Source organism: Pelophylax lessonae, assembly GCF_965119305.1.
Source record: "Pelophylax lessonae genome assembly, chromosome: 13".
NCBI classification, from domain to species: Eukaryota; Metazoa; Chordata; class Amphibia; order Anura; family Ranidae; genus Pelophylax; species Pelophylax lessonae.
The window spans coordinates 202,963,093-202,987,742 of record NC_138780.1 but is presented as its reverse complement, the minus strand read 5'-3'; the positions used below and the strand labels follow the sequence as shown (position 1 = coordinate 202,987,742).

The window sequence follows — 24,650 nt, the reverse complement described above, 5'->3', positions numbered from 1 at the left end:
TTATATGATTGGAGGTTACACGTGGTCTCGCAGTAGAGAGAGGGGAAGGTTAGGGTCCGTGTTTTCCAATCAATGGTTGGTTGATGTTTGTGTAACCAGGGAAGTCCCAAAATAATGGGAAAATGTGGTGAAGGTAATACATCAAAAGTGGTGGTCTCAGCATGAGACTCGTTAGCAGTAGCAAGGAGTGCTTGTGTCTGATTGGTAATTGGACCAGAAGATAACGGAATACCGTTAATAAAACTAACAGAGACAGGTTTAGATTTTGAAATAATAGGTATTTTATTTAAAGCAACAAAACTAGTGTCAATGTAGTTCCCACAAGATCCTGTGTCGATCATAGCCTTGGTGGTGATCCTATTGTGGTCCCACTGTAAGGTCAAATGAATAAAAAGATAGGGATTAGAAAAAGAAGTCGTTAATCCCCCCAGCAAGACATGTGAACACTCACCCTCTTTTTTGCGGGCAAGGGGACAGACGCTTATCAAATGATCCGGGGAGGCGCAGTACATGCAGAGATTTTCAGATCTTCTCCTGGCTCGTTCAGTAGACGATAATGGTGGGCGTATGGTTCCTACCTCCATAGGAGTAGGGTCAACGGGCGAAACCCGAGAAGGATTGGACAATGGTACTCCCATTTTCTCAGCCTTTCTTTCTCGCAGTCGCCTGTCAATATTGATGCCGAGTTGTATTAAGGTATCCAAAGTGCCAGGTAAATCCGCTTGGGCGAGCTCGTCCTTAACGGCTTCTGACAACCCGAGTCTGAACTGGGTTCGCAAAGATGCATCATTCCACCCTGAATCAAGGGTCCATCTTTTGAACTCTGCTACGAAATCTTCAACAGGTCTCCTTCCCTGTTTTAAAGCCCTCAATTGGCTGTCAGCAGTACTCTGCCTATTTGGATCTTCATATAAGCTAGCGAGTTCTGCTAAGAATAAAGGATAGGAGTTAAGAAGAGGGTCATTTTTCTCAAAGAGAGAGTCTGCCCAAGCCCGTGGATCACCCGACAAATATGAGATAGTGGTGCAGACTTTAATTTGGTCTGTAGTGTAAGTACGAGGTTTTAAATTAAAAAGCAATTGACATGCGTTTTTAAATTCACGAAATTTTTTCCGATCACCTGTAAACACTAGAGGAGGGTTTATTTTGGGCTCACGAGGTTGAGCAGCAGTGAGCTGTGAAACACGGGCTATCTGCTGTCTCAAAGTCTGATTTTCATTTTTCACCTCTGAGAGGGAAAGGATTAATACATCTACTTTTTGTGTTAGTTGTATCACTTGAGCGCCTAATTCTGCTGAATCCATTTTTTTTTTCGGGTTTGTGCAATCTGTAACGATCCGGCGTTTATTTAGTGAACTGGATTTGCAGCTGCAGAAATTCCACTCAGTAGTCGTGTAGAGATGTGTTGAATCACCATATCCAACTCTCCAGACTCATCATTGTGGCCCAGCCTGTCTCAGCATGCGAATATACAGACACTCAGATAAGATGTTCCTGGAGTGATAGGTTGTATATGATAGTATAGAGGTGATGTGCTGAAAGGACAGGCGTGAGTAGTGATAGTAATGATAGGCACTCAATAGTAATGTTCAGGAGTGTTAGCAGGTGGTGATAGACAGTATGCAGATAGGTTAGCAATCATGTACAAATAACAGGTGGTAGGGGACAGCAGGTGAAGTGTACAGGAATTGCTAACTCAGTGCAAGGATATAGATGGTAGTAGACTCAAGAGCTAACAATCTATGTAACAGTGCAGATCATAGAAATAGTAATGCATAGATAGCAACAGTCTTTAGTATGCAAGGATAGATAGTGTAAGTTGATAGGAAGGAATCCCCTGTGGGGTACTTATCACTAGTTGGGTTAGAGAGATGAGGGGTCCGGTAGTGAGATAAGATCAGGTAGCGAGATACAGGATCAATTAGTGAGACTCTGGTCTGTCCAGATACTGGGGAAATAGCTGGAGGCTTCGGCAGGGTCAGGCAAGGCTGTGTAACAAGCGGTTAGGATCAGGTAGCGAGATACAAGATCAGAAAGTCAGAAACAGGATCAGGTAGCGAGATACAAGATCAAGTAGTGTCAGGTATAGCTGCACACAGGCGGGTTGCACGAATACCTTGTGAGTGAAAGCCGGCGATTGAAATAGCCGCTCAGAGCGGCGCCTAGTGATGACGCCATGCGGCTTAAAGGTATATGCGTTCCACCTAGCTGAAAAGGTGGGATGTAAATGCGGAAGAAATGGGCTGGAAGGGTACCAAAGGTACCAGAATCTTACAGCTGCGGGCCACAGCAGATGTGAGCTCTCTCTACACTATCATCTCCCATCAGCATGGTCGGGAGGCAGTGCAATTTTTCCTTCGGGAGGATGCTTCTCTCCCTAGAAGGCAGCAAAATTATTTTATTCTTGACCTCATGGATTATGCGATGGGGCATAATTTCTTTTGGTTCGGGGGTAACCACTACGTCCAATGCAGAGGTGTGGCCATGGGGCGACATTTGCCCCTTCAATGGCCAACCTATTTATGGCAAGGTGGGAGGAGGAGGTGATTTATGAACCTAGTATCCCTGAACTTCTCTACTGGGGGCGCTATATCGATGATATATTGCTGATTTGGGGTGGAGATAGGGACTCCTTGGAGTCTTTTTTTTCCCACTCTGAACAGCAATGATCGTGGTATAGCCCTCAAATATGACATCAATGGGGAAGAAATACATTTCCTGGACTTGAAGATCCGGGTCCAGGATAATACACTCGTTACATCCACGTTCTTTAAAGAAACGGATCGTAACGGGTTTATTAGTCTGGGGAGCTGCCACCACAGACCATGGCTAAAGGGAGTACCTAGGAGCCAATTTCGGCGACTTAGGAGAAATTGTACCTTATTGCAGGACTATCATGCAGAGGCTTAAGTCTTGAGGGAACGGTTTCTGGACAGAGGCTATGGTTCGGATGAACTTGACTCTATCATCCAAACGGTGGCAGAGACTGATAGGAATCTGATTCTAAATCCAGTAAGGGAGAACCTTTCAAATGATACGATAGTGGCTGAATCCTCCAGGTTTTCGCCCAGGTTCTTTTTTTTAACATCTTTTTCTTCACACCATTATATGGTAAAGAGGATTCTGACTAGGCATTGGGACATTCTGAAGGGGGATAGGGTTCTGGGACCCATTATCCCAGATCACCCATCTGTAATTCTGTAAAATCCAACTGGAGAGGAGACCACCTACGTAGGGGTATCTCGCGGTTGGAGACTAAATGGATATATCTCCTAAAAAGTCTTAGGCCGTCAGGCTTCAATGTCGAACTTGACATCAATTTTTTTATCAACAATAGCTGATTCTGATTCGTTTAGTGCCATGTACTTACTGGTATTTTATATATTTATGATATATTTATATATTTTTATAATTTTTATTCATATTTCACATTATGTCTTTCACATTATTATATGTAATGTGAAAGATTTATGATATGTTAATAATGTGTGCCTTGTTTTGTTATAAGATTTTTTGCATTTTCCTTCTTGTGACCTCATCCCTGCTACATGCTATATTTTCACTTTTAGCCTTTTAAATATATTATGTGTATTCCTTTTTCCCACTATATTTTTGAATAAGTGGGTTGGTTCACCATTAGAGTTGAGCGGACACCTGGATGTCCGTGTTCGGCCGAACTTGAAAAAAAAGTCCGGGTCCGTGTCCCGGACTTTTTCCGAACTTTACCCAGACACCGAACCCCATTGAAGTCAATGGGGACCCGAACTTTCAGGCACTAAAATGGCTCTAAAACACCAATGGAAAGGGCTAGAGTGCTGCAAATAACATAGTTAAGAGCATGGCAAGTGCTCTGCAAACAAATGTGGATAGGGAAATAACTTAAAACAACAAAAAAAAAACAGAAAAATAAAAAATAAAATCTTCATCTGTGAAGGACGAGGCCCATATGGAGTAGGAGGGAGGTTGAGGTGGTGGTGGATGTGGCGGTGTAGGTGGAAGCGGCGGTGGAGGAGGACGAGGTAGCCAACACTGCTTTTTTTCAGTCATTTTAAATGAGGGTACACCCCAAAAGAGTGAGAAAGAGCAAAAATAGAACAATGGCTGGGTAAGGTCGGTATCCATCTCTATTCTGCACAAGGTACGGAAAAGTCCTATGGGATCCATGCCTGGTTCATTTTAATGAACGTGAGCTTGTCCACATTGTCTCGGGACAGGCGGCTGTTCTTGTCTGTGATAACGCCCCCAGCCGTGCTAAATACACGTTCAGATAATACACTGGCTGCAGGGCACGCCAGCACCTCCAAGGCGTAAAGGGCAAGCTCAGGCCATGTGCCCAATTTGGAGACCCAGAAGTTGAAGGGGGCAGACCCGTCATTCACTACATGTAGGCGTGTGCACACATTATGCTCCACCATGTTGGTGAAATGCTGCCTCCTGCTAAGACGTTCCATATGAGCTGCTGGTGCTGCTGTTTGTTGTGGCGTGCTGACAAAGCTTTTCCATATTTTGGCCATGCTAACCCTGCCTTCTGAGGTGCTGGCGGTGCCCTGGTTGCGTTGGCGACCTCTTCCTCCTCCTCCTCTGCCTTGGCCTTGTGCTTCCACTGTGGCCCCGCCGTCAGGTGGGAATGCCAGCAGCATCGAGTCTACCAGCGTGCGCTTGTACTCGCGCATCTTGCGATCGCGCTCCAGTGAGTGAATTAAGGACGGTACGTTGTCCTTGTAACGGGGATTCAGCAGCGTGGCCACCCAGTAAGTTAGAATGTGGGCAACTCGGCGGTCGTTGTGGAGACACTGCAGCATATCGGGGTAGTTTTTAAGGAACCTCTGCACCACCAAATTCAGCACATGCGCCAGGCAAGGGATGTGCGTCAAACCGGCTAGGCCCAGAGCTGCTATGAGATTTCGCCCGTTATCGCACACCACCAGGCCGGGCTTGAGGCTCGCTGGCAGCAACCACTCATTTGTCTGCTGTTCCATGCTCCTCCACAACTCCTGCGCGGTGTGTGGTTTTTCCCCCAGACAGGCAAGTTTTAAAACTGCCTGCTGTCGTTTACCCCTGGCTGTGCTGAAGTTGGTGGTGAAGGTGTTACGCTGACCAGATGAGGAGGCGGTAGAGGATGAGGAAGCGGAGTAGGAGGAGTTAGGAACAGGAGGCAAACTGAAGCGCCCTGCAATCCTCGGTGGTGGAAGGACATGCGACAAATTGCAATCCGCCTCAGGCCCATCCGCCACTGCATTTACCCAGTGTGCCGTTAGGGAGATATAACGCCCCTGACCATCGTGCTTACTGGTCCACGTATCGATAGTTAGGTGGATCTTGGCACAGATAGCGTTGCACAGTGCACACCTGATTTTTTCCCCCACTTGGTTGTGCAGGGAAGGGATGGCTTGCCTGGAAATGTAGTGGCGGCTGGGCATGACGTACTGTGGGACAGCCACCGACATAAGGCTTTTAAAACTGTGCGTCTCCACCAGACGGAATGACAGCATTTCAAAGGCCAAGAATTTTGAAATGCTGGCATTCAGGGCCAGGGATCGCGGGTGGGTAGGGGGGTACTTCCTCTTCCTCTCAAGTGTTTGGGAGATGGAAAGCTGAACGCTTCCACGGGACATTGTGGAGATGGTTGGTGACCCAGGTGGTGGTGTTGCTGACAGATCGTCTGTTTGCGGGGTGGCAGGTGCCGGTATGACTACAGAGGTGGATGGAGAGGCCGAGACTGCAGCAGAAGAGAAAGCAGGAGGAGCCAGAGACCTTTCTTGGTTTTGAAGGTGTCTACTCCACTGCAGCTCGTGCTTTGCACTTAGATGCCTGATCATGCAGGTTGTGCTCAGGTTGAGAAGGTTTATGCCTCGCTTCAGGCTCTGATTGCACAGGGTGCAAACCAGTCATGTCCTGTCATCAGCACATTTTCTGAAGAACTTCCACGCTAGAGAACTCCTTTGAGCTGGCTTTGGTGCGCTCGGTCCCTTGCTGCATTGGGCAGTAGCAGGCGTAGTGTCTAGGGCATGGCCGCTCCGCTTCTGCACCCTGCTCCCTCTTCTGCTGTGCTGGTGGCTCTGTGCGACCACCACCTCTTCCTCCAAACTACTCAGGTCACCTGCATGACCTTCATTCCATGTGGGGTCGAGGACCTCATCGTCCTCCACATCATCTTCCACCCAGTCTTCACCCCTGCCCTCCTTGTCGGTCTCCCTAATTCTGAGTGCCGCAGCAGTTGGCAGCTGCATTTCGTCATCATCGGAGACGTGCTGCGATGGTCCTTCCATGTACTCATCTTGAGAAATAAGTGGTTGGGCATCGCTGCACTCAATCTCTTCCACTTCTGGGGCAGGGCTAGGTGCATGGCCCTGGGAAACCCTGCTGACAGAGTCATCAAAAAGAAGAAGAGACTGCTGCATGACTTGGGGCTCAGACTGCTTGCCTGATTTGCAAGGGGGTGAGGTGAAAGACGGTTGGACATCGGCTGCAGGTGCCAACTCTGACCTTTCTGCAGTAGACTGGGTGGGAGACAATGTGAAGGAACTGGAGGCACTGTCAGCAACCCAATCTACTATCGCCTGTACTTCTTCTGGGCCCATCACTTCTAGAGGCGCATGATGCCCTACCAAATACTGCTGCAGGTTCTGTCGCCTACTCACACTTGAGGAAGGTGTTTCACTTGTGCGTGCAGCTGGCACAGATCGACCACGTCCTCTCCTTGCAACAGGAGCTCTACCAGCAGCACCACGACCCAGGCCACGGCCCCTATTTGACGGTCTCCTCATATTTCTGTAATTTATGATCTTGCCCTAGAAAGGTGTTTATTGAATAGCGGAACAAAACAACAACAGTATCACATGGGTGTATCTCACAGTCAAATATGCAAACTATGCCGCAATTTAATTTTTTTTACCCCAAAAGGGTGTTTATTAAATAGCGGAATAGAAAAACAGTGTACAAATACAACGGGTGTATCTCACAGTCAAATATGCAAAGTATGCCGCAAATTTAATTTTTTTCACCCCAAAAGGGTGTATATTGAATAGCGGAATAGGAAAAATTTGATAAAACGGTGTTTCTCACACGTACAAACACAGACTAGGCCCCGATTACAATTTTTTGTACCCTAAAGGCAGGATGAGGATGAGGAAGAGGAGTAGGAGGAGTTCGGAACAGGAGGCAAACTGAAGCGCCCTGCAATCCTCGGCGGTGGAAGGAGATGCGCCAAACAAATTTAAAAAAGGTGTATCTCACATGTACCGATACAGACTATGCCGTAATTTAATTTTTTACACTCAAACAGGGTGTATATTGAATAGCGGAATAGAAATTTTTTTATAAAACGGTGTATCTCACACGTATAAACACAGACTAGGCCCCGATTACAATTTTTTGTACCCTAAAGGCAGGATGAGGATGATGAGTAGGAGGAGTTCGGAACAGGAGGCAAACTGAAGCACTCTGCAATCCTCGGCGGTGGAAGATGCGCCCCAAAAGATTGGAAGGTGTATCTCACACGTACCGATACAGACTATGCTGCAATTTAATTATTTTTACCCCAAGGGTGTAGATTGAATAGCGGAATAGAAAATATATCAAAAGGTGTATCTATCTCACACGTACAGACCCAGACTAGGCCCTGATTACTATTTTTTGTACCCTAAAGGCAGGATGAGGAGTAGGAGGAGTTCGGAACAGGCAGGAGTCAAACTGAAGCACCCTGCAATCCTCGGCGGTGTAATATGCGCCCCAAAAATTGGAAAGGTGTATCTCACATGTACCGATACACACTATGCCGCAATTTCATTCTTTTTACCCCAAGGGTGTAGATTGAATAGCGGAATAGAAAATATGATATCAAAAGGTGTATCTATCTCACACGTACAGACCCAGACTAGGCCCTGATTACTATTTTTTGTACCCTAAAGGCAGGATGAGGAGTAGGAGGAGTTCAGAACAGTCAGGAGGCAAACTGATGCACCCTGCAATCCTCGTGGTGTAAGATGCGCCCCAAAAATTGGAAAGGTGTATCTCACACGTACCGATACAGACTATATCCCTAAAGGCAGGATGAGGAGTAGGAGGAGTTCGGAACAGGCAGGAGGCAAACTGAAGCACCCTGCAATCCTCGGCGGTGTAAGATGCGCCCCAAAAATTGGAAAGGTGTATCTCACACGTACCGATACTGACTATGCCGCAATTTAATATTTTTTACCCCAAGGGTGTAGATTGAATAGCGGAATAGAAAATATGATATCAAAAGGTGTATCTATCTCACACGTACAGACCCAGACTAGGCCCTGATTACTATTTTTTGTACCCTAAAGGCAGGATGAGGAGTAGGAGGAGTTCGGAACAGGCAGGAGGCAAACTGAAGCACCCTGCACTCCTCTGCGGTGTAAGAATTCCCAAAAATTGGAAAGGTGTATCTCACACGTACCAATACTGACTATGCCGCAATTTAATTCTTTTTACCCCAAGGGTGTAGATTGAATAGCGGAATAGAAAATATGATATCAAAAGGTGTATCTATCTCACACGTACAGACCCAGACTAGGCCCTGATTACTATTTTTTGTACCCTAAAGGCAGGATGAGGAGTAGGAGGAGTTCGGAATAGGCAGGAGGCAAACTGAAGCACCCTGCAATCCTCGGCGGTGTAAGATGCCCCCCCAAAAATTGGAAAGGTGTATCTCACACGTACCGATACTGACTATGCCGCAATTTAATTCTTTTTACCCCAAAGGGTGTAGATTGAATAGCGGAATAGAAAATATGGTATAAAATTGGTGATTTTTCAATAGCACATGTGAACACAGCAGTGTCTTATGTCAGTCAGCTCTGCTGCAGGCTATGAAGGGAAACAAAAAGAAAATTCCCCTTTAAGTTTGTAATTATTAAATAGATTAGTACAGACTATGCCACAATTTAATTTTTTTAACCCAAAAGGGTGTATATTGAATAGTGGAATAGAAAAAAGTGTATAAAATTGAAAATCACTCAATAGCACATGTGAACACAGCAGTGTCTTATCACAGTCAGCACTGGAGCAAAAAGGCTATGAAGGGGGAAAAAAAAAAAACCCCTTTTAACTTGTAGTAAAATAGATCTAAGATGAACGCTGCACACAACTGACTGATAAAAATAGATTTTTTTCTCCCTCCTCCTCCTCCTCCTCAGTGGGCTCAAGTGAGGGCAAAAAGATTGTGTTCACTGCACCACCCCCCACACAGCAAAGTCGATGTAGACTGTCCCTGCCTAATCTCTGCAGCCTGGCCCTAATATGCTCGATAAGATCGTTCACTGCACCACCCCCCACACAGCAAAATCGATGTAGAACACTGACCCTGCCTAATCTCCAGCCTGGCCCTAAAATGCTCCCTGCCTGCCTGCACTCAGACCTGTCCCTGCATTCTTTTCGGACACAATTTTTCACAGAATCACTGTCTGTCCCTAATCAGCAGCCAGCACGTATGATGTGTGCTCTGTCCCTAAACTACAGCAGAATGACGCAGCGCGCTGGGGATCTCGAACTTATAAAAACATGGTCACATGCTTCAGATGGCCAATCACAGCTACTAATACATTAGTAGGCATGGCTGGGATGGCTTAACCACTTACCGCATTCTAACGTACCGGTACGTCGGTACACTTTGCGGGGTTATACCGGGATGATGCCTCTAGCTAGAGGCATCATCCCGGTACCGTGGTTTGAAGCCGACGGTCGGCTTTCCGTCGGTAATGACTGATGCAGCTCGGGAGCCTCTCGATCGTTACCCGGGGAGGCGGGTCCCCCCCTCCCACTGCCTTCCGTGGCTTTGCTCAGGGCTCCCGTCCCACCGGAAGCCCCGAGCACCCAGCCAGCACGTCCGCCGACTGGATGGAGTCCCGATGAATGCCGGAAATGGCATCGATCGGGTCTCCGATGACGCAACCCGGAGGCGGCGTCCATGACGTCACTTCCGGGTTACTGTGCTGCAAAAGGCGGCAGATTTGAAAAACGGCTGTATGCAAAAATTCAGTTTTTGGCGTTTTGCATACAGTGAAGTGTAGTGGAGGGGTCTAGGGCCTTTTAGACCCTCGATCCCTCCATAAAGTGTACCTGTCACTACATATTGGTGTCACAAGGGATGTTTACATTGCTTGTGACAGCAATAAAAGTGATCAGATTTTTTTTTTAAAAAAACCTGTAATAAAGTTGAAAAAAAATAAAAAATAAATAGGAAAAAAAATAAATAATTTAGCCGCCCCGTCACCGTTAGCTCGCGCACAAAAAAAAAAAAACGTATACGCAAGTCGAGCCGCGAATGAAATCGCTGTTCAAACCCCACATGTGAGGTATCGCCGCGATCGCCAGAGTGTGGGCAATAATTTAAAAAAAGAGCTACACTCTAACTCTAAACTGGTAACCGTTAAATAAATTTAAAGCTTCGCAGATTGAGATCTCTATTGACCGTAGTTTGTCGCCATCCCACGGGGGGGCGCAATTTTAAACCATAACATGTTGGGTATCTATTTGCTCGGCGTGACATCATCTTTCACAATATACAAAAAAATGGGATAACTTTACTGTTTAGTATTTTTTAAATGCAGTGAAATGTGATTTTTCAAATTTTTTCCAAAAAAATGGCGTTTTGAAGACCGCTGCGCAAATACCGCGTGACAAAAAATTTTGCAATGACCGACATTTTATTCTCCAGAGTCTTTGCTAAAAAAATATATATAATGTTTGGGGGTTCTAAGTAGTTTTCTAGGAAAAAATACTGGTTTTAACTTGTAAACAAAAAGTGTCCGAAATAGGGCTGGGGCTTAAGTGGTTAAGGCACACCAGTTAAACGCTTGTTGATTGGCTGTTGAAAGCCCGCCATTAAAAGCGCGCCATTACATACAAAACAGGAAATAAAATGACCGAACACGGATTTTAAACCCGAACATACAGTAAAGTTTTCGGGTCAGTGTTCGGGTAACAAAAATCCAATTATTCGGTACGAACACGAATAATACAGTCCATGTTCGCTCAACACTATTCACCATCTATTATTTTAATGATGATTTCAATTATGAGATTGTCCATGGTGGGTTAAAACTTTTCGATATGGCCAACCGTCAAATCTGATGGCTTTAAAGCTTTTTCTCCCTGATGGGTAATTTGGGCACGATATACTGCATGCTTTCAGCGGGAGTATGACCACTACTGTAGTGAGATGCACATCTACCGGTGTATGTGTATGTATTCATAGGTACACTTCTCATGCAGCTGTCTCGTCCACCCCATTATGGAGAATTGGCCGGTTTCAATGGGTTTTAGTGAACTTCCGGTTTTCGCCCTGCTTGCGTTCCAGGGGTTTGTTTTGCTTCCTGGTTCGGCCCAGAGGGTTCTTCCGGTTTAGGTGTGACTGTAGCGGAAGTATCCGCCCCATTGCGGTCCACAAATTCCTTTTATTCCTTGTCTGTAGTTTAGAGGAAGTTCCGGTGTAACGTGAGAATTACCTACCCGTGAGAAAAACCTACTCTCGTCACTTCCGGCCAGGAACAGCAGAGCAGCACAGCAGTGCGCATGCTCACAGCCCCGGATACCTAATGGGACAACTGAGGAGCTGACTAGTGCGCATGCGCACTAGTATGAAAATATCACGGTGTACCATGAACAAAACCTACCCACGCGGCGGTTACATAAAACAGCTGTGCTGCAATACAAGTCATCTCCGCTCCTGTCCCTGGCACTTCCCTGATCTTGGCTAGTAAATATAAAAGCGGCTCTCGGCTCCGTGATTTATGTTTTCATACACCCGCCGCCGCTTTAATATTTAATAGCCAAGAGCAGGGAAGTGACAGGGACAGGAGCGGAGATGACTCGTATTGCAGTACAGTTGTTTTAACCACTTCCCGCCCGCCCTATAGACAAATGACGGCGGGAATGTGGTTGTGTTATCCTGACCGGACGTCATTTGACGGCGGCAGGATAACACAGCTCTGGGCGCCCCCCGGGGGCGCGCAGAGCGGCGATCGGTGATGCGAGGTGTCAGTCTGACACCCTGCATCTCCGATCTCGGTAAAGAGCCTCTGACGGAGGCTCTTTACCATGTGATCAGCCGTGTCCAATCACGGCTGGTCACATCGTAAACAGGAACAGCCTGACAGGCACGAGTAAAGGAGCGCCGATCGGCGGCTCCCCTGACAGGGGGGGGTCGGCACTGGTAATCAGATCATTGATTACCAGTGCAGACCCTCGGGGGGGGGGATGCCACTAGATCCACCAGGGATGCCCACTATGACCCCAGGGATGCCCACTATGACCCCAGGGATGCCCACTATGGCCACCAGGGATGGCAATCAGGGCTCAGGGAGCCCCCCATTGCCCTCCCCATCAGTGCTGCCCACCAGTGCCCTCCCTATCAGTGCTGCCCACAAGTGCCCATCATTGCCATCCTTTAGTGTCGCCCACCAGTGCCCATTATTGCCCACCGGTGCCGCCTATCAGTGCCCATTAGTGCCCGTCAGTGCCACCTACCAGTGCCCGTCAGTGCCACCTATCAGTGCCCATCAATGCCGCCTATCAGTGCCCAGCAGTGCCGCCTATCAGTGCCCACCAATGCTGCATATCAGTGCTACCTATCAATGCCACATATCAGTGCCTATCAGTGCCGCATATCAGTGCCGCCTATCAGTGCCACCCCATCAGTGCCTCCTCATCAGTGCCTGTCAGTGCAGTCTCATCAGTGCAGGAAAAAAACTTATTTATTTACAAAATTGTATAACCTAAACAAAAAACTTTTTTTTTTTCAAACTTTTCGGTCTTTTTTTATTTGTTTAGCAAAAAGGAAAAAACCCAGAGGTGATCAAATACCACCAAAAGAAAGCTCTATTTGTGGGGGGAAAATGACATAAATTTGGTGTAGGTACAGTGTTGCATGACCGCGCAATTGTCATTCAAAATGCAACAGCGCTAAAAGGGGAAAATTGGCCTGGGCGGGAAGGGAGGGAAGTGCCCGGTATTAAAGTGGTTAATGTAACGGCTGCATTACATACAGTTCCGTGCACCGGAAGTGACGAGGGGTAGGTTTTTCTCACGGGTAGGTAATTCTCACGGAACACCGGGTCAAGGGCTCCAGCGGGCGTGTCCGGATGTTTATGCTTCCTCTTTCCTGTTTCAATCACTATTTAAGACGTCTCCCGATGCCGATCACTCCCCCCCTGACGACGCAGTTGCCTGCGAAACATGTAGGCGGAGCTTCAGCACGGTTCAACGTCACAAGCTGGAAGTGCTTTACTGCTACAGTGGTTTTATTGATTCAAGGCTGTTTTATGATGATGTATCTGGTGAGTGCATTTTACTCTCAATAAACATACATCTGTGAAAACGTACTTCACCATGGTCTTCCCCCTGTTTTATAACTTTTGAGAGTGACTGTGCCTGGCTACTTCTACTTTGGTAGTGTGACCATTGTTAGAGCGGCAGAGATGTATAGTAACGAAGTAGAACTACTTAAGTACTGTACTTAAGTACCGAAATGCGGTATCTGTACTTTCCTAGAGTAGAATTTTTTTCTCCTACTTTTACTTTTACTTCACTACATTTTTTCGATGATTTCGATACTTCTACTCAAGTATTTTTTTTTTGTGCTGCATAGTTACTCGTTACTTTTAAAAAAATTACCACTGCCAGAACAGTAGATGGCAGGTTGCATAAAGCTCAAAAAAATGTGTATAATGTCATTTGTAAATCAGCGCATAGGAAAATAAAGGCAGTGTATAATAAAAGCTGCTATACCAAATCTTTCCAATAAAAAGAAAATATGAAACAAACAAATAAATGGTGCTACAGCGCTTAAAGTGCATCAAGAAACTACTAACAAACACCGGTTAATCATTTGAATAAATCATTTGAAATAATAAAAACAATATGATGTTCATACTTTTGACTTCTTTCTTTAATAACTACATAACACAGTACTTGTACTTCTACTTTCAGTACTTGTGTAGAATTTTTTTTTCAAAACTACTGGTACTTTTTACTTTTAGTACTTAAGTAGCAAATTTTTTGAAAAAACTACTTGCAATACTTAAGTAAAAAAAATGTTGAATACTTTAGTACTTCTACTTAAGTAACTTTTTCTGCGAGCACTTTCACTTCTACTCAAGTAATTTTTTGATCGAGCACTTGTACTTTTACTCAAGTAGAAATTTCGAGTACTTTATACAAGTCTGTAGAGCGGTGGTCATACCCATCTGGTAAGAGGCCAGCAGGCTACTTTGTGTGTGGTGGAGGTCTTCACTGTCCCTGTGATTTCATAGACGGATTGTGACACATTAAGGGTGTTGTCGTGGACTATACAACTCATTTCGACAGCTTGAAGTGGACTTTCATATATTCATTTACACCATATGTTATTCTATGAGCGCTGCATTTTTTGTCTATAGTTTTTTATCACATTGTGGTTAATGCTGGCTGCTAATCTTTGAGAGCGCAGATATTCAACAATTTTATATACAGTGCAGTCACAGTACCAGAAACACAGCCATATACACTACAGCCACAGAATCAGAATATAACGCACAGCCACAGAATCAGAATATAACGCACAGCCACAGAATCAGAATATAACGCACAGCCACAGAATCAGAATATAACGCACAGCCACAGAATCAGAATATAACGCACAGCCACAGAATGAGAATATAACGCACAGTCACAGAATCAGAATATAACGCACAGCCACAGAATATAACGCACAGCCACAGAATATAACGCACAGCCACAGAATATAACGCACAGCCACAGAATATAACGCACAGCCACAGAATCAGAATATAACGCACAGCCACAGAATCAGAATATAACGCACAGCCACAGAATATAACGCACAGCCACAGAATATAACGCACAGCCACAGAATATAACGCACAGCCACAGAATATAACGCACAGCCACAGAATCAGAATATGACGCACAGCCACAGAATCAGAATATAACGCACAGCCACAGAATCAGAATATAACGCACAGCCACAGAATATAACGCACAGCCACAGAATCAGAATATAACGTACAGCCACAGAATATAACGCACAGCCACAGAATATAACGCACAGCCACAGAATATAACGCACAGCCACAGAATCAGAATATAACGCACAGCCACAGAATCAGAATATAACGTACAGCCACAGAATCAGAATATAACGTACAGCCACAGAATATAACGCAAAGCCACAGAATATAACGCACAGCCACAGAATCAGAATATAACGCACAGCCACAGAATCAGAATATAACGCACAGCCACAGAATCAGTATATAACGCACAGCCACAGAATCAGTATATAACGCACAGCCACAGAATCAGTATATAACGCACAGACACAGAATCAGTATATAACGTACAGCCACAGAATATAGCGCACAGCCACAGAATATAACGCACAGCCACAGAATCAGTATATAACGCACAGCCACAGAATCAGTATATAACGCACAGACACAGAATCAGTATATAACGCACAGACACAGAATCAGTATATAACGCACAGCCACAGAATATAACGCACAGCCACAGAATCAGTATATAACGCACAGCCACAGAATCAGTATATAACGCACAGACACAGAATCAGTATATAACACACAGACACAGAATCAGTATATAACGCACAGCCACAGAATCAGAATATAAAGCACAGCCACAGAATCAGTATATAACGCACAGCCACAGAATATAACGCACAGCCACAGAATATAACGCACAGCCACAGAATGAGAATATAACGCACAGCCACAGAATCAGAATATAACGCACAGCCACAGAATCAGAATATAACGCACAGTCACAGAATCAGTATATAACGCACAGTCACAGAATCAGTATGTAACGCACAGCCACAGAATCAGAATATAACGCACAGTCACAGAATCAGAATATAACGCACAGCCACAGAATCAGTATATAACGCACAGCCACAGAATCAGAATATAACGCACAGCCACAGAATATAGCGCACAGCCACAGAATATAACGCACAGCCACAGAATCAGTATATAACGCACAGCCACAGAATCAGTATATAACGCACAGACACAGAATCAGTATATAACGTACAGCCACAGAATATAGCGCACAGCCACAGAATATAACGCACAGCCACAGAATCAGTATATAACGCACAGCCACAGAATCAGTATATAACGCACAGACACAGAATCAGTATATAACGCACAGCCACAGAATCAGTATATAACGCACAGCCACAGAATCAGTATATAACGCACAGACACAGAATCAGTATATAACGCACAGACACAGAATCAGTATATAACGCACAGCCACAGAATCAGTATATAACGCACAGCCACAGAATCAGTATATAACGCACAGCCACAGAATCAGTATATAACGCACAGCCACAGAATCAGTATATAACGTACAGCCACAGAATATAACGCACAGCCACAGAATATAACGCACAGCCACAGAATCAGTATATAACGCACAGCCACAGAATCAGTATATAACGCACAGACACAGAATCAGTATATAACGCACAGCCACAGAATCAGAATATAAAGCACAGCCACAGAATCAGTATATAACGCACAGCCACAGAATATAACGCACAGCCACAGAATATAACGCACAGCCACAGAATGAGAATATAACGCACAGCCACAGAATCAGAATATAACGCACAGCCACAGAATCAGAATATAACGCACAGTCACAGAATCAGTATATAACGCACAGCCACAGAATCAGAATATAACGCACAGTCACAGAATCAGAATATAACGCACAGCCACAGAATAAGTATATAACGCACAGCCACAGAATCAGAATATAACGCACAGCCACAGAATCAGAATATAACGCACAGCCACAGAATCAGAATATAACGCACAGCCACAGAATATAACGCACAGCCACAGAATATGACGCACAGCCACAGAATCAGAATATAACGCACAGCCACAGAATCAGAATATAACGCACAGCCACAGAATATAACGCACAGCCACAGAATCAGAATATAACGTACAGCCACAGAATATAACGCACAGCCACAGAATATAACGCACAGCCACAGAATCAGAATATAACGCACAGCCACAGAATATAACGCACAGCCACAGAATCAGAATATAACGTACAGCCACAGAATCAGAATATAACGTACAGCCACAGAATATAACGCAAAGCCACAGAATATAACGCACAGCCACAGAATCAGAATATAACGCACAGCCACAGAATCAGAATATAACGCACAGCCACAGAATCAGTATATAACGCACAGCCACAGAATCAGTATATAACGCACAGCCACAGAATCAGTATATAACGCACAGCCACAGAATCAGTATATAACGCACAGCCACAGAATCAGTATATAACGCACAGACACAGAATCAGTATATAACGCACAGCCACAGAATCAGTATATAACGCACAGACACAGAATCAGTATATAACGCACAGACACAGAATCAGTATATAACACACAGCCACAGAATCAGTATATAACGCACAGCCACAGAATCAGTATATAACGCACAGACACAGAATCAGTATATAACGCACAGCCACAGAATCAGTATATAACGCACAGCCACAGAATCAGTATATAACGCACAGCCACAGAATCAGTATATAACGCACAGACACAGAATCAGTATATAACGTACAGCCACAGAATATAACGCACAGCCACAGAATATAACGCACAGCCACAGAATCAGTATATAACGCACAGCCACAGAATCAGTATATAACGCACAGACACAGAATCAGTATATAACACACAGACACAGAATCAGTATATAACGCACAGCCACAGAATCAGAATATAAAGCACAGCCACAGAATCAGTATATAACGCACAGCCACAGAATATAACGCACAGCCACAGAATATAACGCACAGCCACAGAATCAGAATATAACGCACAGCCACAGAATCAGAATATAACGTACAGCCACAGAATATAACGCATAGCCACAGAATCAGAATATAACGTACAGCCACAGAATATAACGCACAGCCACAGAATCAGAATAGAACGTACAGCCACAGAATATAACACACAGCCACAGAATCAGAATATAAGGCACAGTGACAGAATCAGTATATAACGCACAGCCACAGAATATAACGCATAGCCACAGAATCAGAATATAACGCACAGCCACAGAATCAGAATATAACGTACAGCCACAGAATAGAACGCACAGCCACAGAATCAGAATAGAACGTACAGCCACAGAATATAACGCACAGCCACAGAATCAGAATATAACGCACAGTGACAGAATCAGTATATAACGCACAGCCACAGAATATAACGCACAGCCACAGAATCAGAATATAACGCACAGCCACAGAATCAGTATATAACGCACAGCCACAGAATCAGTATATAACGCACAGCCACAGAATCAGTATATAACGCACAGCCACAGAATGAGAATATAACGCACAGCCACAGAATCAGAATATAACGCACAGTCACAGAATGAGAATATAACGCACAGCCACAGAATATAACGCACAGCCACAGAATCAGAATATAACGTACAGCCACAGAATCAGAATATAACGCACAGCCACAGAATATAGCGCACAGCCACAGAATCAGAATATAAAGCACAGCCACAGAATAAAACGCACAGCCACAGAATCAGAATATAACGTACAGCCACAGAATCAGAATATAACGCACAGCCACAGAATATAGCGCACAGCCACAGAATCAGAATATAAAGCACAGTCACAGAATCAGAATATAACGCACAGCCACAGAATATAACGCACAGCCACAGAATCAGAATATAACGCACAGCCACAGAATATAACGCACAGCCACAGAATATAATGCAAAGCCACAGAATCAGAATATAACGCACAGCCACAGAATCAGTATATAACGCACAGCCACAGAATATAACGCACAGCCACAGAATATAACGCACAGCCACAGAATCAGAATATAACGCACAGCCACAGAATCAGTATATAACGCACAGCCACAGAATCAGAATATAACGCACAGCCACAGAATCAGAATATAACGCACAGCCACAGAATATAACGCACAGCCACAGAATATAACGCACAGCCACAGAATCAGAATATAACGCACAGCCACAGAATCAGTATATAACGCACAGCCACAGAATCAGAATATAACGCACAGCCACAGAATCAGTATATAACGCACAGCCACAGAATCAGTATATAACGCACAGCCACAGAATGAGAATATAAAGCACAGTCACAGAATCAGAATATAACGCACAGCCACAGAATATAACGCACAGCCACAGAATCCGAATATAACGCACAGCCACAGAATCAGAATATAACGCACAGCCACAGAATATAATGCACAGCCACAGAATCAGAATATAACGCACAGCCACAGAATCAGAATATAAAGCACAGTCACAGAATCAGAATATAACGCACAGCCACAGAATCAGAATATAAAGCACAGCCACAGAATCAGAATATAACGCACAGCCACAGAATCAGTATATAACACACAGCCACAGAATCAGAATATAACGCACAGCCACAGAATATAACGCACAGCCACAGAATATAACGCACAGCCACAGAATCAGAATATAAAGCACAGTCACAGAATCATAATATAATGCACAGCCACAGAATATAACGCACAGCCACAGAATCAGAATATAACGCACAGCCACAGAATCAGTATATAACGCACAGCCACAGAATCAGTATATAACGCACAGCCACATAGCACCTACTGTACTATGATCATCATGATAATACTGTAAGAATAGTGAGATGCTTCCGCTTAGACCTTGTTCACACTTGTATTTAGAGGGCAGTATAAATGTGCAGCTGAGCTGCTTTTTTACCACCCCCAACAACTCTCCATAGGACCCTTTCACACAACCTTTCCAATCAGGGTCTTCCTGTCTCTTTTTCAGGCAGGGCTGATCATGAGGTCCATGCAGGACTATGGGCAGACTGATGTAAATAGACTTGTGTCTGTTTACACCTATCCCCTTTTCCCTATTTTTGAAAAATATTGCTAGAGATAAGACAATGAACGCACCACATCCCTATGATAAATGGTAACTACAATGGGGGGGGGGGGGGTTAAATTGGGACTTTAAAGGTGCAAATGATGGAGAAAAATCTGAATTCTCAAAAGTTGAACATTTTATTACACAAAGAAAATAAGGACAAGACAGAACATTTGATAAAAATGTTAAAAGCAAAGGAAAGCACTCGAAAATATCAACTCTACATGTTTCGCCATCTTCATAATAGCTTCTTCAGGAGTTTTGCCAGATATTTTTCGAGAGTGAACATTTCTAGATTGCAAAAGAAAAGACATAAAACAATAGGACACAAAATGTACATGTTGGGGCATAAACCAAGGGTCCTAAATTTGATGCCCTCATAAACTTCGTAATTCTAGCACTAATATCAAAAAAGTACCTTATAAAGACCTGACCCCTTTCTTCTGCCGGAGGTAAAGATAACATAGGTGTCGAGGACCAGGTGAATAGAGAGGGAGGAACTGAGACATCTAGCCCCTTAAAGTTGACCCATAGAGAGGACGATAGCCAAGCCAAGGTGACAGGTATTGAAAATGGGAGACTGCAATATAGGAATACATTAAGAACAATGTGATTTGGATAGTCTCCTGGTGGAGAGCAGATATCTAATTATTGGATTTAAATATATTTACCTATTGTAGGTAAAAAATGAAATATACTTCAAAGGGTACTTCAGTATCAAAAGCGGGGGGGGGAGAAAAAATTTTGGTACCTTCTAGAGGCGGATGAAAAGGTATCCAAACATATTGGTGACTGTCCTCAGATAACTTTCAAAAGGTCTCGATCACTAAGGGACCATTTGGTCCACAGTCATTACACCCCATCAAGCAAATGTAAAAGAAAACTAACGGGCACATATTCTTGCAGAAGATGCAATTTCTGCAGATATTTGCCCAATTTGAGTGAAATCATTTTCTTCATAAATTATATAGACCCAACTTTTATGCAAATTGCCAAACTGTTGGAGTTGTATATATAATGTATTGTAGTTGTAAAGCCTTTTATATAGGCAAAACTAAAAGACCTTTTTTCAATAGAATTCGTGATCATGTTAAACTTGTTAAAAACAAAAAGTTCGAAAGTCCCATTAGCCGCCATATGGGCCTATACCATGGCTTTGATGATAAAATGATGACATTCTTTGCTTTGGAACACATCCCACTAAATGAACGAGGTGGAAGTGTAGATAGAAATTTATTGCAACGTGAAACAAAATGAATATTTAACTTATCAGCCATTCAGTATCCTGGTATAAATGAGGGCATCAAATTTAGGACCCTTGGTTTATGCCCCAACATGTACATTTTGTGTCCTATTGTTTTATGTCTTTTCTTTTGCAATCTAGAAATGTTCACTCTCGAGAAATATCTGGCAAAATCCTGAAGAAGCTATTATGAAGATGGAGAAACATGTAGAGTTGATATTTTCGAGTGCATTCCTTTGCTTTTAACATTTTTATCAAATGTTCTGTCTTGTCCTTATTTTCTTTGTGTAGTAAAATGTTCAATTTTTGAGAATTCAGATTTTTCTCCAACATTTGCACCTTTAGAGTCCTATCCCCTTTTCCCTAATTAAGGTCCCTAAACAAGCAGGGGAAATGATTGCATGCTTTCTTATTTTTCTGAATCTAAACATTACAGCACAGAGGTAGTCTGATGTAAGCAGACAAAGGTCTGTGTACATCCAGCTGCCCATAGAGCCATTACAGGTTTGCCCCTGTAACTGTGCTAACATACACATGGACATAAACTGAATAGGTATGGATGTAAAAAATCTGACATCCGTCCAATACCATTCAGCAGGGGATCTGCTCACGAATCCCCTGATGAGTGGTTTGGGCAAAGCCCGATGATCATCAACTTGAGCCTGACTGTGTAGGACTGGAGATAGGAGGGGGGGGGGGCAGCAAAATAAGGTTTCACCTAGGGTGTCAATAATCCTTGCACCAGCCCTGACTGTAGATTCAAAGTTCTCTGTGTTTTTTTTTTATCTTGACTTGCCAACAAGAAAAGAAATAGAAAAGAAATAGACCTACAAAAGACCCGCCCATCCCCAACATCAGAGCTTTGATTTGACAGCTCCAATCACTCTCATTTCAGCCGCCCCCAGCTTGCCCACCAATCCCTGGATGTGCTGGATAGATGTTACACTGCTGCATGTCCTGCTATAGGCTGCACTTATTTATTATCCATCCGATGCTTCTAATCTTCCCTTGGTTCCTGTATGCTGTTGATCAAGGTTTTAAGATAAATGTGCTTTGTTTAATTAATTGGTGTCTATGCAGTTTAACTAATTCCTGAACCTTGCACTCTGTACAATGCACTCCTGAACCAAGCAGTCTGTGCAACACATTCCTGAACCTTGCACTTTGTACAACGCATTCCTTTTTTTTTAAATAATAGTTTTTTATTGAAGATTCAACAGGGTACAGAGGACAATAAATGCACATCAGTAATCACAGATAAAAAAATAGAATAAAAAAAAAATAGAATAAAAAAAAAAAAAAAACAATGAATAGAATAAATAGAAACCATTTCTAATAGAATCAATTTGCATTGGAGTAGAATAGAAAAGGAAAATGATCATATTCTTTCTATTCTGTTCTGTTGTTTTTTCCTATACTATTCTGTTTTTTTCTAATCTATTCTAATCTATTCTTTTCTATTCTATTCAAATTGATTCTATTTGAATTTTGGGAAATTGTTATGTTTTTTCTATTTTTTTGTTTTTTTTTAATTCTATTCTTTTCTTTCTTTTTCTATTCTATTTTATTCTGTTTCACTCTATTATGTTCTATTATTTTATTTTCTATTATATTCCTTTGTTTTCTATTCTATTTTACTCTCTTTGTAAATTGGAAAACAAACCAAAAACTATTCAAATTCTAAAACATTTTAAATTCGAATTAGAAAACGATTTGAATCGATTTGAATAAACAAAACAAATTCCTTAACGGAATTAAACAGATTAAACAAATTTAACTAAATTAATTTATGTAAATAACTAATCAAAACATGTCTACCCTACCCTACCTCCTGGAGGAAGACGCCTCAGATGTTGCTACTGGAGTGATCTTATCACAGCGCTGATGGCCTAAAGCTTTGCTCCCCCCAGTAGCTTTCTTTTCAGGAAAACGAAGTCAATTGAAGTGGGTGACTGCAGCCACATGCTAATGAAAGAGAAACCATGTGCCGGTGTTGGCACACATGTCAGGAGATGCCAACCCCCGATATAGAGAATAATTACATTCATTCCTGGGGGAGAAATGAATTTTCTTCTGGTAACATTCTTCTCTTCTTCTACAGATTGTCCTATAATCACCTGACAGACAGTTCCTTCCCCCACCTGGTATCTCTAATAAGAAATAATCAGACACTGAGGAGACTGTACCTGTATGGGAACAATCTGGAGGGTCCTCATTTCAGGGATCTGATGGAAGCTCTGACAACAAGCCGGATAGAGGAATTACTGTGAGTATAACAGGACTGACTGAGACAATCATATTCTGGGACAGTTTTATATTGAAAACACATAATAATAATAATAATAATAATAATGTAATTATATAGATGTCCCTTTTGTTCCAGTATACAGCCAATCCCAGACTGGTGTCTAATTCTTGGATCTTATTACATTCTGTTATTATCAGCCATGAAAGAGACATTTCATAAAACCTTCTTACAAATCTGATATTCTCTTTGGTTTGGTAACTAGTAAAATAGATGCGATTATAGGAGGTCATACATGGGGGGATCTGATCTCACTGCAATCACCAATCAGATCATCATATGAGCTTCCTGTCACCTGACCTGACCGTCTGCTATTCAGTGTCAGGGGATCTCCCCATTACTTCCTATGAGTACAGAATTCTTATCAGCAGAGATAAATAGAATATCAGATAAAAATCATCCCGTCCAATCACTTTCAATGCTGATCCCGGCCTCTCACTGCCTGCTGATACCATTCATGCCCCATACAGAGAGATTATAGCACAATAATAGTCATGTCAGTGATATTCTGTGCTCATCCTGTGTATGGAGATCTCACCATCTCTGCACATGGAGGACAATATAGGAATGTCTACTCCATTATAACATTTTTCTTATACAATTCTATTTCCTGGAGTTTATAAAGTGATCTGATATCAATGATTCCAATAAAGAGAAATGAGTTCCATTCATGTAGAGAATAATTACATTCATTCCTGGGGGAGAGATTCATTTCCTTCTGGTAACATTCTTCTCTTCTTCTACAGATTGTCCTATAATCAGCTGACAGACAGTTACTGCCCCCACCTGGCTTCTGGAATAAGAAATAATCAGACACTGAGGAGACTGGACCTGTCTGGGAACAATCTGGAGGGTCCTCATTTCAGGGATGTGATGGAAGCTCTGACAACAAGCCGGATAGAGGAATTACAGTGAGTATAACAGGACTGACTGAGACAATCATATTCTGGGACAGTTTTATATCTAAACCACATAAATAATATAGAAATATGATGATGAAATGAAAATCCATCTTTAGGCTCCATAAATATCCAATATCACTGTTTTTTAGTCACTTCAGCCCCAGAAA

General features: G+C 43.2%; 1 protein-coding gene across 1 annotated transcript in view; it reads left to right on the top strand.

Moving 5' to 3' along the window:
• LOC309569498 (NACHT, LRR and PYD domains-containing protein 12-like) overlaps positions 1-24,650 on the top strand; it is a 1,417,729-nt gene that overhangs the window by 1,284,151 nt on the left and 108,928 nt on the right. The window contains exons 8-9 of the mRNA XM_082275358.1: positions 23,378-23,542; positions 24,328-24,492. Of these exons, the coding sequence (XP_082131484.1) occupies positions 23,378-23,542; positions 24,328-24,492 (330 nt within the window). The remainder of the gene's footprint in view (positions 1-23,377; positions 23,543-24,327; positions 24,493-24,650) is intronic.